Here is a 16011-nt window from a genome sequence, read left to right as displayed (position 1 = left end):
GGAGACACTCTAATCAACTCAGTCCACCTAGTCCAGATGAGCTGTCTATCAGCAGTCAGGGCTTGGTAGGGCCTGATACTGCAGTGACCCTCCCCAGAGACCTTCCCAAGCACCTAGGCTAAGCAGCTAATACTTTACCCTTCTACCCTGTCAGACTTTCTAATGCTTTTCCACTCTCACTGTTCATTCCCTGCCACCCCCACAATTCCACCACTGCTATCCGTTCCCCGCCATAGCCTATCACATTATTCCACCACTGCTATTCCCACCCCTGTGTTTGTTAACCACTCTATCTCATTTGATTTGTTTTGATATGCACATTTCAAATATTATTCATTCAATTTTTTTAAAAAGTGTCCATATAATGAAACACATCAAGAATAACAAAGGCCCATCAGAGGTCCAGAAGCATGTGTGCTTCATAGACTTTGATGCTTTGCTAATTTGGTAATCATTATTCTGAGCTGCTGAGAGTGAATCTCAAAGTGCATCCTTGCACTGCAGTCGAGGCTGAGAGGTCATGACTGAGACTGAAGTCGAGGAAGAGAGGAGTCAGATAGTGCTTGCACGGTTTCGATCCACTACAGCACCAAGCTTGTTTTAAGAAGCTAGCAGGGCTAATGCCAAAGAGAAAGCATAACCTGGGGCTTGATCAGGACCCTCGGCTTGATCAGGACAGGGACTTGATCAGGACCAGGGGCTTGATCAGGAGCCAGGGCTTGATCAGGACCCAGGGCTTGATCATGCTTTAACAGGATCAGGCTTCATCACATTTGAACAAGACACAGTTTTGGTTTTTTTTGTCGTATTTTAACAGTATTGGACAGCACCCAGCTTCATCATGTTTTAATAGGATGGGGCTTGATTATGTTTGATCAGTACCAAGTTTAAATAGGATGGGGCTTGATTTGTGTTTGATCAGGGCCATGTTTTAATAGGATGGGGCTTGATTGTGTTTGATCAGGACCATGTTTTACTAGGATGGGGCTTGATTTGTGTTTGATCAGGACCATGTTTTAATTGGATGGGGCTTGATTGTGTTTGATCAGGACCATGTTTTAATAATTTAATAGTTTAACATGTTTCACAGCTGTTGTTGGGTGCTGGAGTTACACTGCCAATCCCTAAAATATTTCTGAAAAAAGCCTTCTTTTGACTGGTATATTCTGTGTATTTTTCTGTACTTGGGTTGTAAATATCAGAAAAGCTGTATTTATGATATTGAGGTTGGATGCACCATCTTCAGATATAGAGATGAAATTTAAACAAAAGCTTAAATGAGATAGCCAATTCTGATTTTAGTGTATAAAATATATTGCCAGTGATACTATGCTATCAACAAATTGAAAATACATATTTTGCACATACTGGCCTTTGCTTGACAACATAAAATTAAATAAAAATGCACCCCAAGTTAACCAAAAAAACTATTTGAATTTTGTAAATGTACTTAGCTAGCAAGATAAAATTAGCACTAGTCTTCTGTGTGAAATTTATCTCACCTTGTAAATGTAGAATCAAAAAACTAAAGTAGAAAAATAAACCTAAAACTAGAGTAATAATTGTTTTTATCATTTTTATAATTTTTGTTCAACTAAATTTTTATAATTTTTGTTCAACTTTGTTCAACTGTTGATCAACTAAATTCTTAATAGCAATTATTTAATGAACAAATAACCAACAGCCATATTGTGTATCTTGTGTGTGTGTGTGTGTGTGTGTTTGTGTGTGTGTGTGTGTGTGTGTGTGTGTGTATGCAGGGTGATCCAGGCCCTCAGGGACTGCCTGGGAAAGATGGACCACCTGGGTTAAGAGGATTCCCTGGAGAGCGTGGGCTTCCTGGAACATCGGTAAGATCACACTGGAACAAACACATGCACATACACATACAAAACACAAACACACACAACACGCTGACATACAAATACACACACACACACGCAGCACGCATACAATCACATACACACACACACACACACACAAAAACATCACAACACAAACACACAAAATGCACACATAAAAAACATAAAGTACACACACACACACACACACACCTACAGGCACACATACACAATAGACACACACACGCACAGAGCACATCCCACTGCAGAGCTGCACAACAGCCCACCCACATTACACACAAAACACACACACACTAATGCATGTAAACATTCACGCACACTCACTCTTTGACATATATTTACATACACACTTATTCGCATAAAAAATACACTCCATAGACATGAGTATGGACAACTGTACTCTCAGTTGAAACATACAACACACACAGACACACACACAAATGAACATTCTAATAAAAAGAATACTCACCACCATAGCTACAGGGGCTGTCTACACATCCAGCTCTCCTCTGGATTGCTGAAACCAGCTATAACAGGGGAGGTCCAGTGGCCACTGGAGTCCTGCTGATAAATATACAGGGCATTATAGCAGACACATTCATATTGCTGTAGTGCGTTATTATAGAGCATATATATAAGTACATTATAATAAATGCATTTGTATTTAAATTATAATTCATTATAATGAATATATTTATATTGAAAATATGCAGCAGTATGTGCACTTGCGGCATAAGTGGCCTATTCATATTGCTTGAGTTATATATATATATATATATATATATATATATATATATATATATATATATATATATATATATATATATATATATATATCATTCATGGCCTTCACTGCAATACAGGACCAAGCATAGAAGCTCTTAAAATTCAGCATATTGGAGCCCAATCTTTTTTCTCAAAAACTTCCCTAATAGGTTTAAACACAGCTCTACCAGCTAGAAACTAACCAGGAAATGGAGAATAGCATCAAATAGGAGATATGAAAATAAATGTATGAGCACTATAACACTCTCTCTCACACAGCACAGACCGACAATGATATAAAATTCTGTGACCCACTGCAAGAGGCAATATGGAGGCTCTGTTTTATTATTATTATCATTTTAATTTAGGGTCCCCTCCTGGGACGCTCCCATCAACTCGAGCCTCCCAACAGGGTGGGCCCTGTGTGCCCTCCCCAAATCAGATGTTTATGGTCACACGACACTCAGGAGCATCCAGTCCCTGCCTGATGAACCACTGACTCCTGCTGAGGACATTGTCACTGTTGTCTGTGTTTAACTGTTTAACATTTCTCCTCAGTGTTTTCCTTCAGGTTTTTTTTTTTCATTTATTCAATCATCCACCCATTCACTCATTCACTCCCTGCAGAAAACCTGTCTGCTCACTCAGTCACTCACTCACTCCTCAAACCGTGGGTGTAGCATTTAAGTAACTGAAGGGGGAAAAAGAAATCAACCCAAGTTCTATCTACCATTCTCCCATATAGACATTAAGGCGGTATTGCCCCTTGACACACAGAAATAAACCCTTCAGTGTGTGTTGTGGCAGCAGATTAAGATATGAGACAGTTAGATATTGTCCTCATAAGACAGGGTTATGTTCCAGCACTGCCACCAACAGCTATCTTAGAGTGTGTTACTGAAACTTTGATGTGAGGGAGGGAGGGAGAGAGGCAGAACCTACTAAGGCCAGTAGCCTTCTGGGATTGTCACACGGATGTGCCTGTGTGAGGTCCTCAGCTCAACTCCCAGAGCTGGGAATTACCTTCAACACGCCAATGCTGCTGATGAAACACCTTGAGGATTCCTGGGATTGTAGTTCAGTTTACATGCGTCACCTTTCCCATCACTCTCTCTCTCCATTCCCTCCTCACCTATCTTTTCTATCTTTTCTCTTAATTCTCTGTCCATGTCCCTCTCTATCTCTCTGTCTCTCTCTCCAGGGTCCGGCCGGGTTGAAAGGAGGGGAGGGACCTCAGGGTCCTCCTGGTCCAGTGGTAAGTACTCATTATCCATGCTAGCCCAACACTAATGTTATATCAAAAGCAACATTCAGTATTCAGGAACTCCACTACCCTTAGGGGTGGAGGTTTGGAGACCTGAGATAAATATTTCACCCTGACCCTCAAGGCTTTGGAGGTGTGTGCTATATTCAAAGGGTGCACACACAGACACACACACACATACGCACAAATAAAGCATGATATTAAATCATACTCCAACTGAGTGAGAAATATTGAGTTCGGGTGTAATGGAGCTTTGAGAGAAATATTACAGATCTGAGTGTAAATATACATCCTCACACAGCAACAGAGCCTGCAGTGACACCATTTTCCACAAGAGGGCACTTTTAATCCTTTAAATATGGATAGCAGTTTTTTTTTTCCATTAAGATAAATTCAGGATGTTTCATAATCACTGACTCTTGACAGAAAGTTGGAATCTCTTTTAAGCTTTCTTAGAATAAAAAGACATTTTGTTCTTAACAGATTCATTTCTCTGTAAGAGAAGCAGATAAGTATTGTCAGTCTATAATTGCTCTTTTTAAGGGTCTGGCAGGCCCGCGTGAGATTAGAATGGACAGTCAAAGTGTCATTGAGAAGACTTTCAAATTCAGTCATGTCACTCAGAAAAAAATACATTTGCATTCATATGAAGATGCACTTCTCTATAAATTAAACCTTATTTAAAGAGAGAAAGATTACAGCCAAGTATAGAGAAAGAAAGAGGTGAGAGTAATTAACAATGGTGTAACATAGTTGTCTTACCCACCTTAAATTATTGATCATTAGGTTTGGGACACATGGGCAGCTTGGTCTGCTATCCACCCTGCTAGAAGCAGGGGTACAACGGTTGAATAACCCAGCCTTAGCTGGGGTGTGTGAATGATCTGCCACATGTAGTACATAAAGAGCACACACACATACACATTCACAAGCAAGGCTATGTAGAGTATCAGAATTTTCTGCTGACAGAGCTACCTTTTTTCCTGCTGGGTTTGACTGAGGCTGCCTGTTGCCCCGCCCCGCTCTGCTTGGGATTTGATTCAGGCTGTCTGTCTTAAGCACTCTGGGTGTGAGTGGTCCACTTCTTGCTCAGTTCTCTCAGGATAATTGTACAGGGCTGAGGGAAGTCATGAGGATGCTCACCATGGCTTCATACCCTACAACGCCAGACCTTTTGTTTCCCGGCAACCCATTCAATTTGCCCACAAAAATACAAGTGGTAGCTTGTATGTAGTGGATCACACTGCTTGGAAAAATGACATTTGCTGAGCACAGATACGATTCTTTGCGCATTAAAAGAACAGTTGGACCAAAAAACTCAACCCCGGCAAGGACTGAAAATGGGTATATAAAGAGCTTTAGAGCAGATCCTGCTAAAGTTCTGTAGCATATCCAGCTATCACTCTGTTCTGTAAGTGTTCTGTCCTAGAAGGCTCTGTCCTCAATGTTTGAAACCCAGCAAGCTCACTGTCACACATGACCAGAAATCCTCCAGAGAACAGTAGGCCACAGGTGTCATTTATGCTGGGGACATCCCCACCACTTTCTGAAAGTGTACTCTGAAAATATTATTTTCCTCTACAAACTTTATTTGTAACAAATATCTACAAGTATCTACAAATCTTTATTCAATAATAACTGAAGTAATAATATAATGTTTTAGTGAATAAAATGAAATGAAATGTTCCTACTGACAAAATTAGAAAAAGAAATGTACTTATATTTTGTCATATAATGCCAATCATTGAAATGCTTCAGGTGACTTGTACAGATCTGAAGTTAGCATGTTAATGTCCAAGGACTCTGCTGCTTTTTTGACATGCTTCGTGTGGCAGCTTATAGTGGTTCAATTACAGCTCCACGTGAGACCTTCGGCAAGTAGTAATTAGCTATGATTAATATTAAGGAGAAAAATATGAATAAATAATGAAAGGCAATGTTGCTGTCACACTAGCTAACACTGCTGGTTTTGATTTACTGTTAGCGACATTTGTGTTTTTTGCTCAAATGATAAATGTAAGATTAGGTATCAACAAGAACAGTTTTCTTAATATCATGGACAGTGAGAAAAATCACTCAAAAACAGAACATGCCTTATGATATTAATGTCACTGTCTTACTGCTCTCAAGATGAAAGAACTAGAAGATGCTTGTTAGGATACTATGATCTACATTGTGACTGTACTGTACAGAATCAATAGATTGAAATCTAGCCTAGCCCCATGATTTCATGTAAAACTGGATCCAATGCACAATTGTTTTTTCTACAATCCCGTGAAGATCTGGGTGCTAATCTGTCATAGACATGTCATTTAAGCATCCCACTCATTTAACTTTTCTCTAATGAATGTGATTGGCACATCAGAAGGAACTCACACATTATCTTGTCGAAAAAGACTATATATTTTTCAGTTTACCTGTTGATCATGAGGTGTTGGCTGCACCTGTAGGGTTCACCCGGTGAGAGAGGTGCAGCCGGACCTGCTGGCCCAATTGGGTTGCCAGGACGCACAGGACCTCAGGGGCCTCCTGGGCCAGCTGGAGAGAAGGGTGCCCCTGTAAGTGCTGAGTATTTGTGACAAGCACAGCCTTTCTTTTTTCCCATTCATTATAGGAAAACCATACTTAAGCTTTGATGTCTTGTCAGGTGCTATTTTTAATGCATTTGCATATATGTGTGTGTGTGTGTGTTTGTGTGTGTGTGTGTGTGTGTGTGTGTGTGTGTGTGTGTGTGTGTTTGCATGTTTGTCTGCGTGTATGTGTGTATGTGTGTGGCTCTATGTATTTGTGCTTCTGTACAGGGTGAGAAAGGGCCATCGGGTCCTGCTGGTCGTGATGGAGTCCAAGGTCCGGTTGGTCTGCCAGGGCCCCCTGGACCCCAGGGTCCACCTGGAGAGGATGGTGACAAGGTTAGTCCCCCTGCTGCTGTCTGAGGCCACCCATATCCCTGATTTCTACTGCCTCACACAGAACCAACACGCATGCACCACACCAATCAGGCCCATGATTAATCTTCATCAGGGTAAACACACCTTAACCATCTGTACTACACATCCGTCTCCCTGAATCCCAGTCTGTTCCATATCCATCATACTCATCATATCATCATCATCATCATCATCTTCTTCTTCAGTGGCGGCAGCAGAGGAAGCAGCCCTAAATCTCATTCCAGGGCCGAAATGCGAACCAGTGCCTCCCTTTTATCTTCCCTCCCGACAGAGTCCTGTATCAGCGGTGTGATCGTGCCAGCTGGCTGGGGTGCCCAGCGTGGCTGCCGTTTTATTTACGCAGTTTCAAAATGATATTCATCATTTAATAGGCGGTAAAGTTGCACTCAGCCTGATGCCACCATTGTATAAAGCACCTCAAGGACCTCTCCCCTGAACACACACACACAGCACGTGGCTCTCACACAGAAATACACACACACACAAACACACACACACACACACAAAAGCACACACACACAGCAAACTCAATAATCTGGCCCAGCACGCCAAATGATCAGTCAGAAATCTCTCTCAATTAGAGGCTCTCATCTGCGATTTTCTTTTTGATGTAGCGCTGAGTGATGTTGTGGGGATGGCGTTTGCTTAATGATTCTGCTTTGTGTCTTTTTTAGGGAGAAGTGGGAGAACCAGGGCAGAAGGGGAGCAAAGCCGATAAAGGAGAGCAGGTGAGAGCTTCTCCTGAGTAGGCAGGAGCAGGTGAGAGCTCACACTCTTCTCCTGAGCAGGTGAGAGCAGGTGAGAGCTCACACTCCTGCTCCTTCTCCTGAGCAGGTGAGAGCTCACACTCCTGCTCCTTCTCCTGAGCAGGTGAGAGCAGGTGAGAGCTCACACTCCTGCTCCTTCTCCTGAGCAGGTGAGAGCTCACACTCCTGCTCCTTCTCCTGAGCAGGTGAGAGCAGGTGAGAGCTCACACTCCTGCTCCTTCTCCTGAGCCCCCGCATAAGCCATTTCCTGCAGCATTGGCTTCTTCTCCTTTTAATGTTAATGTTAATGTTTCTGTGGCTAGCACAGACTTTTCTCACCTACTCCTGCAGCATCAAGACTACAAGAGAGGAGCTTTTTCCTATCATGCATGTATAATATAATGACAGTGGAGCTGAAGTGCACTGAATTGAAGTTGAAGTGCTGTGAGTATAACCTTTCTCTATCTGTATTGCTTTTGTGTCTGCCAGGGTCCACCAGGACCACCAGGTCTGCAGGGCCCTATTGGAGCACCAGGTCCAGCAGTAAGCAGAACCTCTCACCTGAACTTCTATATCCTCACACTTTCACCTGCAGTGCCTGGGATAATAATTTAAAATGATACCGACTTGATACACTGATACCTACCTACACCTACAATAATACCTACTGGAAGCTAGGATAGTTTAATTGTTGAGCTAGTTAACATGTTTCTAAATGTTTAAATGTTCACATTTGTTGCACTTGGTATTAAAACTTTGCTGCAGCAAATTCTAGTTCACAGTAGCTGATAGCATAGTCAAGTTCAGCAGTGAAGTATCTTCCCCAAAACTGCTCATCTATGGAATACCCAGCCACAGAGTGATCTGTGCCAGTGCGTAGCCAAACCATGCCAAATGCCCTCCACTTCTGCTCCCACAGGGCGCTGATGGAGAACCTGGCCCTCGGGGGCAACAGGGCATGTTCGGACAGAAGGGAGACGAGGGCCCCAGGGGTTTCCTCGGTCCCCCTGGCCCCATTGGGCTTCAGGTGAGTCACCTCCACAACAGGCCTACAGTCACTGCGTTTCAGATGGGTGAGTCATAGCATTTGGCCTCCAGCATCTCTGGCTCCAAGACATTAGTATTAAGTGAGTGGCAGGATGTCACTTATTGGTATTCACTGATTTGCCTTTGAGCTGTAATTGGGGTGCATTTGAGATGAGCACAGATTTCGTGCTCATCTGCTGCAGAGCTTCACTGATCATTACATTTAAATTCTACTGCATATGATGTTTTAAAGAGAGTATCTGAAGTCTTCAGTGAAAAGACACACGTCGAAGTTGCCATATGGCTGGAATATGCCAGTCACCATCCTTGTTTCATTTTACATGGCACTATATCTCGCCAACCATCTTGAACCTGTGATTTTAGGTTTTTTTTTATATAATTGTTTATAACAATAATGTAAGCAAATTGAAATTATGACAACTACTAGTTTAATCTGTGAATTATCAAATTTTGACCCTCTAGCCATTTGCTAATGTTTAAGTTCTTTATGGTCTTTGACTCTCTGACTCTCTTTAATTGTGCAGGCTGACTTGGAACTCCTGAACAATTTTATTTCCTATTCCTTATGACAAGAATAAAAACATCACATAGTATTTTTGTCTATCTCTCCTCCTGTAGTTAATGGGCACCACTCTCATACTAAAATTAGACCTGTTCTAAGCGCTGTCAATCAAGTAATCACATACAATACTCCCTGGATACCTAGGACCACTGCAGTAGGGTGCAGCCTCCTTTTTGAGGGATGTCAGCCTTTTATTTTTTCTTACTTTTTAGTGAGTCACAGCCCATGGGGAATGACTGAAAAATGAAGTCAAAAATTTGGCAAATCTTATATCTTTGTTAAATCACCATAAAGGATAGGCTGTGAAGAGAAACATCACAGATACTAGAGGTATCTTTGTTAAATGACCATAAGGGATAAACAGTGAAGAGAACCATCACAGCCATCCAGATGCCACTATACTCATTTCCAAAGGAAAGGTGACCATGGCACTGATAATATTTATGGAAAAAGAAGAAGAAGATATAAGTATCTCATCATATCTGCCTCTGTGGTTGATAATACTCAACCACAGAGGCAGTCACAAGGATCTTTAGTGTGTCCATCCATCATAAATAAATTAGCTGCTCACTTCTCTGAAGTGGAATCGTCATAGTAATGGAATTACATTGACTGCATTGTCAGTAATCCGCCCGGACGCCACTAAACCTCGAAGTCATTCCACTCAATTAAGCTTTAATTGGGTGTAATGCACTTTCATTTGTATTTTATTAATTAATTCGAGTGACCTGCTTCAACAGGCATTAGGCCACTGCACGCGCTCTCTGCAGCCCTTAAAGAGTATTTGTGCTAATGGCGTCTGGCCTTGAGACCATAGCCATCTCTCGATGTCCCTCGTACTGAGATCCACTGAGCGCTGGTGCTCTCAGCCGATGCCTGTGTACCATATCTTCTGCTCCCACCACTCCTATGGATTTGGCGTGTAAATATCAGATGAAATTGGTCTTCAGAGGTGCTCCTGGCAGCTGGCGATAGACAGCCTTTGAATCACATCACAAAGTCAGAGACTGGGGAAGCAATTAGAGGGTAAATGTCAGGGAACAAACATGTGACACCTGAGTCAGGTGGTTAGCTCACCTGTTTGTGACTAGTTCCCACCGGCTTTGGCTATAGCCCCTAATGGGAAACGTGACTCCTATTTGACTGTTTTATGATTTCCTCCATTCACAGCTGTCTGCCTCAGGCCTTTGCAGTGCAGAAGTCACGCCTCTTACTGCAGAAAATAGAAAAGAAGCGCTACCTTCAAATAACCATTAATTAAGCTCAAAGTGGTATTGTCTTTCAATTAGTAATCCACAGAAAAGCAGTACAGCAGCAAATGAAGAGAATAAAATAATAGCTTCAACATTTAGCCAGCATGCATCTGTTCAGCTGGCTATAACTAGGTCCCATTTTAACCACAGGAAATATACGTGGTGAATTCATAGAGACTGTAGCACACTGCCGGTGGGTGAAATAGCTTTTGTTGCGTTCTTAGGTTTCTAGCCAGAATTCACCTGCTGAGGGGACTGCCAATAGGAGAAAGAGGAGAAAATGTGCTTAAATAGGCCAAAAACCTGTTAAAAGAAGATTGCAGCTACAGCACACAAGAGCTCTGCCACAGAGAAACTCAATAAGCACAAATCTCCCTCTGCCGCTCACGGCTGCCGTATGGCTCAGACCTTTCTCCATGCCCAGGATGCTGTGGAGCTTTATTGCTTTGCCCCAGTAACTGCATCTGGGCCAAGTTGTCTTCCTGTCTGAAGAGCCTTTCTGTTGCATCTTCTATCATTGTTCATTTCCACACTTTAGCTGGGTGTGCAGTCACGAGAAATGAAACACAGCAATTTTCATCATGAAAGAGGATTCAGAGAAAAACAAAAAATAGCATTTGTTTTCCCATGCACATGTACATGCACACATTAAAATAGATATTTTTTGCTAATGTCTGTCAGGGGATTTACTACAGTTGGTTTATAATAAGAATCAATGACATTAGGCTCAGTATATGTTGGGTTAGAGCTCTTTGTTCTCATATAGCCATGTCATTCAGATATGCAAACCAATTTCCACAAGCATGAGTCTTGGCTCCTAACTACTCCTTTCACTACTGATGTTCTTACATTCACTGTGATAAATGTTAAAGTTCATTGTGAGTTGGTAAGCATACTTTTATCAAAGTCATGTGTCATGTTTTTCCTTGCAGGGTCTCCCTGGTCCACCAGGAGAAAAAGGAGAGAATGGAGATGTCGGTCCTATGGTGTGTGCATATTTGTTGACAATTATGAACTTGGTCGATTTTTTTGAACAACCCAATTTTGCAAAGAACATTGTGTGATCACTTATAGTTTCTGCTATGGTGTTCTCCATACTCCCCCCAAATGCATCTCCACTCTAAACTCCAGTTATCAGTGTCTTATCATGAGACACATTATTTCAGGGAAATGTCTCTCAGAATTAACATATAAGACACATGTGAACACTATCTTTACTATATACCCTTATTATATACTGTTATACAGCACAGCTCACATAGACATCTGAAGTACCAGTGAGCTAAATTGTGATGCCTGTTGATAAGACTTGTCAGATGACATACCTTCAAATACAAAAGCAGGACACCGTGAAACCTTAATAAGAACTCTTTAATGAGAACATCTGAACCATGTGTTTACAGGGTCCCCCTGGTCCCCCCGGCCCAAGAGGTCCCCAGGGCCCAAGTGGAGCTGATGTAAGTTTCTCCCTCAACTAGTGTGCAGTTCTTAAGCACTCAACAAAGCTACACTCCTCTCTGCTAACGGTTTTATGTGTCAGTGCAATTAAAAAGTCAGCTTGTTACCTTTGTACACTCTAAATATCAATAAGCAAACAGGCTGCTTATAGTAGCACCTCCCCCCAATCTAGGAGCTGTCGACACCTTAAGCAATGTTCCTATTATTTTGAAGGCCTTCCTGATCACTGTAATCTAATCACTCTAAAGCTGACTTTGACTTTGACTAATCTGTTTTAGGGTCCGCAAGGTCCCCCCGGTGGTATTGGAGGCATGGGAGCAGTTGGAGAGAAGGTAAGTGCCACCTTCTGTTCCCAGCAGACCCTCATTCATCTTTAGAAGCCGGGAGCTACAGTTCCCACTCTGCACTGTGAGAGGAGCGGCCCTTGTGTGGGTCTCCCTGATTCATTCCTTCCTCTCTGTATCTTTTTCAGGGAGGCGTACATTTCAAGTGTCAGGGTTTTGTCTGAGTTAGCACCCTGACACCATTAATTCCACTGTTGCGGCAATTCCACAACAATCCTTCATTTTGCAATTGTTTGGCACATCTCCTCTCAGCATCAATATTTAATACAGTGGCTGGCTGCTGAGTTGACTTTGGAGCATGAAATGCAGGATATTGCCATCATGCTGAGCACCCCAATAATAGTGCTAGCTACTGGCTGTATAGCAATGACCAGTTTACCTCACTCTAGCTAAGAAAAAAAAAAATTAAAATGAGAGATCTTTTTGAATGTTAGTCATGTTATTTTGGTCATGCTGCTGACATTATGTTGTTGTTGTTGTTGTTGACCAGCCATGTCATAAATGTGCTTCGGTTTCCATGGTAAAGCTTTTAACCAATGAAATCTCTCCTAGGGAGAACAAGGTGAAGCTGGCAATCCTGGACCTCCTGGAGAGCCTGGAACTGGAGTAAGAGTGTGTGTGTGTGTGTGTGTGTGTGTGTGTGTGTGTGTGTGTGTGTGTGTGTGTGTGTGTGTGTGTGTGTGTGTGTGTGTGTGTGTTTGTTTGTACCTTGCTCACTTCTGATATGACTTGAACAGACTACCACACCAGATTTGAGGTGATTATCATATTATCACTGGCCTGAAAGAAAGCACACAGTATGCAGAAATGCATTTTGGAGCTGAGCGAAAATACTTAGAATGCTACAAATTGGACCTGCAGATTAACCTGAAATATGTTCCATGTATCTATATCTGACCATTACAATTGATTCTCCATGTGTTTTGGGTAAATAAGGTTTAAAGGTTTGTTTCACCTTTCATCAGATCAACTGATCCTTATTTGCAGTCAGTAGAGGTATAAAGTATGCAGGCAGACATCTCTATACACGCTATCCATGCCACAATAAACACATACAACACAAAATGCATTTGTGAACTCTACCATATGATACAGAAAGATATGAATATATATTCTAGATTTTACATTTTCTCTTTAGTGGAGAGCAATCAAAGTGGGAAATTACATTCTTATTTTACACCTTAGCTGCCTACAAATGTTATTTGTAATTTCACCTAATTTGGTCATTTGTAACATTTGGTGGTATACCTCAGGGGTGTGGGTTTGGGCCACTCATGTTTGTGATTTTCTCTGCAGGGCCCCAAGGGTGAGAGAGGAGAAAAGGGTGAAGCAGGACCACCTGGTGCAGCTGGACCAGCAGGACCTAAAGGACCACCCGGAGACGATGGTCCCAAGGGTAATCCTGTGAGTGTGTCATCTGAAACTCAAACCTGTTTTTCTAAAAGAAAGATACATATGTTATCCTCTGCTATGTACCCCTTGAAGTTAGGGACACATTAAAAATGGTACTAAAACCTTTTTATGAAGCACTTAATGATGATATCTTGGAACTAAAAAGCTCTTTTATTATAGCTGTAAGAATGTGAAAATACTAGGCCCAGTATGTTCATTCCCTTATATAACTAACTGAGTACCTTGGAAGGTGCCATTTCATGGTATAATAATGGAAATAACTAACTGTAAGACCCAAGTTTTTTCCCAATATAATGATTATAATTTTTTAGTTCCTATGAATGGCTTTGCATTTGACTAGCTGTGTATTGCTGATGCATTGCTATAGGGGCCGGTTGGCTTCCCTGGAGATCCTGGTCCCCCTGGTGAGCCTGGTGTTGCTGTGAGTATAAAATTTCATGAAGTTATAAAAATTAATAATATCCTTAAAAATTCAGCATTAAACAATAAGATGTTTAAATGACAAGAAATGAAATGCACCATTAAATGTTGATGTCTAATTAAACCAAATTAAATGTAATATTGTTTTATAAGAAAAATAAATCTGTCTTTATGGCAACACTACATGAAATTATGTGTGCAGACTGGGTCTGACTCAAGTCTGGAACTGTGTAATCTATCACCCTGTTCTTCTGTTAGGGTACTGATGGCAGCCCAGGAGAAAAAGGTGAAGACGGTGAAGCAGGTCAAGCTGTAAGTACTCAAATGAACCCACAAATGTACAAAGTAAACACGCCTCTGTTTTCCATGTGCACATATATAAAGTTTTATCCACAGCACCTTTGGCTATGTACCTTGAACGCACAAAGCTACATCTCATACTTGCTTATTTCTCTAATATGAACCAAATCACAATTTCCTCAGGGTCTCCTGTAGTTAATGTTTTAAGAGATTTTTGCTTAGTGCACGTCCTTGCTGACTTCATTGCTCTAGGTAAGGTATTGCTTAAGTAAACTCTTTATCCTGCACATTATTCTGTGCAATGGATCTAAGTGAACAGGGGAATATTAGCATTTTTTTCCTTAGTAAAAAGATATTTGCTGTATGTTGCTGTAATATGATTAAGAAATAAGAAAGACAAACAACATTTCCTCTGAGCATAGCACAGGTCTATAAATTGCAGTTTTTATTAACATTTCTGAATGCAATTTGGATTTGCAAGCCAGGAGGAAAGGGTTTAATTTACCTTTTATTGACGTGAATGTATTTTTTCGAACCGATATGTCTAGCCTACAATTGTGTAGGGAACTTTAATGCAATGCCTTATCTGCAATCTGCAAGTCTATTAAAGTTTAATGAGGAAAGAGTTCTAGTGCTATGAAACCTTTATACAGAAGCATGCAACTTCTCTTCTCTGATTAGAGGCTTATATTGTTCCATCACACAGTTGAGTAACTCAGGAAATTTGTTTCCTCAGTATGTTTCAATATGCTTTTCATTGTGATGTTCTTCAAATATTCCATGAAGTTTTAGTGTTTTTAGAATTTTATTGGGGTGTGTAGGTGTGAAATGACTGCTTCTAAAGTAAGATAAGTTGACGAATTACCTGATACAGGCCTCCTGTGTGATAGGAAACAGAAACTGTAATCTATCACTAATTTAGGGATGCAACATTTTCCTAGAGCTGGGCTATTACAGGAAGACTTTTTCAAAGATGCAAAACTCTGCTAATGTCCTTAGCTCCATTTTGCTCTTGGGAAGTGATAAGTTTCTATGTTTTAGCACATTTTGAAGGAGCTTTTCCATGGATGTGAAAACTGGATGCAGTTCTGGGTCCTGAGGAAGCTTTATTTCATTGTGTTTATTTGTTTATTTATTATAAACAATCAAACAAATAAATAGATTAACAGATATATTGATTTATTCATTCATTTAACATTGTTTTAAGCACTGTGAACTATACAAAAAAAATTTCTTAGATTTTTAGATAACAGGATGTGAATCAGATTGATAATTATGAGTGGAAGAAATGTAGATTTATCTTTCACATTCTCTGATAATAGGTCCAAATCTCGTTTCTCTTCTCAAAGGTTCCAAACAGAAGCTCAAATCCACCAAAAATATTTTTGACTTCGATGCAGAATTTGTGTAGTAGTGTCTTGGTGTTTCATTCGTCTGTGAAACCATTTTAAGAGTGGACTGAATATTTTGCAAATATTTTGATCATGACACTCTGGTTTAGGGCCCTCCTGGTCCATCTGGTGAAGCTGGTCCACCAGGACCTCCTGGTAAACGAGTAAGTAAAACCTTTAACCTTAATAACATTACCATCTTCCAGTTATCTGAGACAAGAGCCATTCACTTCGATTG

General features: G+C 41.0%; 1 protein-coding gene across 6 annotated transcripts in view; it reads left to right on the top strand.

Annotated features, from left to right (window-relative positions):
• Positions 1–16011, top strand: part of col11a1a (collagen, type XI, alpha 1a) — a 74202-nt gene that overhangs the window by 48648 nt on the left and 9543 nt on the right. For all 6 annotated transcript variants that reach the window (XM_081696536.1, XM_081696533.1, XM_081696535.1 and 3 more), the window contains 15 exons: positions 1761–1850; positions 3829–3882; positions 6342–6449; positions 6693–6800; positions 7514–7567; positions 8075–8128; positions 8505–8612; positions 11380–11433; positions 11851–11904; positions 12184–12237; positions 12802–12855; positions 13546–13653; positions 14030–14083; positions 14341–14394; positions 15884–15937. In XM_081696536.1, the coding sequence (XP_081552662.1) occupies positions 1761–1850; positions 3829–3882; positions 6342–6449; positions 6693–6800; positions 7514–7567; positions 8075–8128; positions 8505–8612; positions 11380–11433; positions 11851–11904; positions 12184–12237; positions 12802–12855; positions 13546–13653; positions 14030–14083; positions 14341–14394; positions 15884–15937 (1062 nt within the window). The remainder of the gene's footprint in view (positions 1–1760; positions 1851–3828; positions 3883–6341; positions 6450–6692; positions 6801–7513; positions 7568–8074; positions 8129–8504; positions 8613–11379; positions 11434–11850; positions 11905–12183; positions 12238–12801; positions 12856–13545; positions 13654–14029; positions 14084–14340; positions 14395–15883; positions 15938–16011) is intronic.

The sequence above is a fragment of the Electrophorus electricus genome, chromosome 14 (genome assembly GCF_041902795.1).
Source record: "Electrophorus electricus isolate QZ-2024a chromosome 14, ASM4190279v1, whole genome shotgun sequence".
Classification (NCBI taxonomy): domain Eukaryota; kingdom Metazoa; phylum Chordata; class Actinopteri; order Gymnotiformes; family Gymnotidae; genus Electrophorus; species Electrophorus electricus.
The sequence above is the reverse complement of the archived record's forward strand: the minus strand, read 5'-3'. Positions and strand labels throughout refer to the sequence as shown.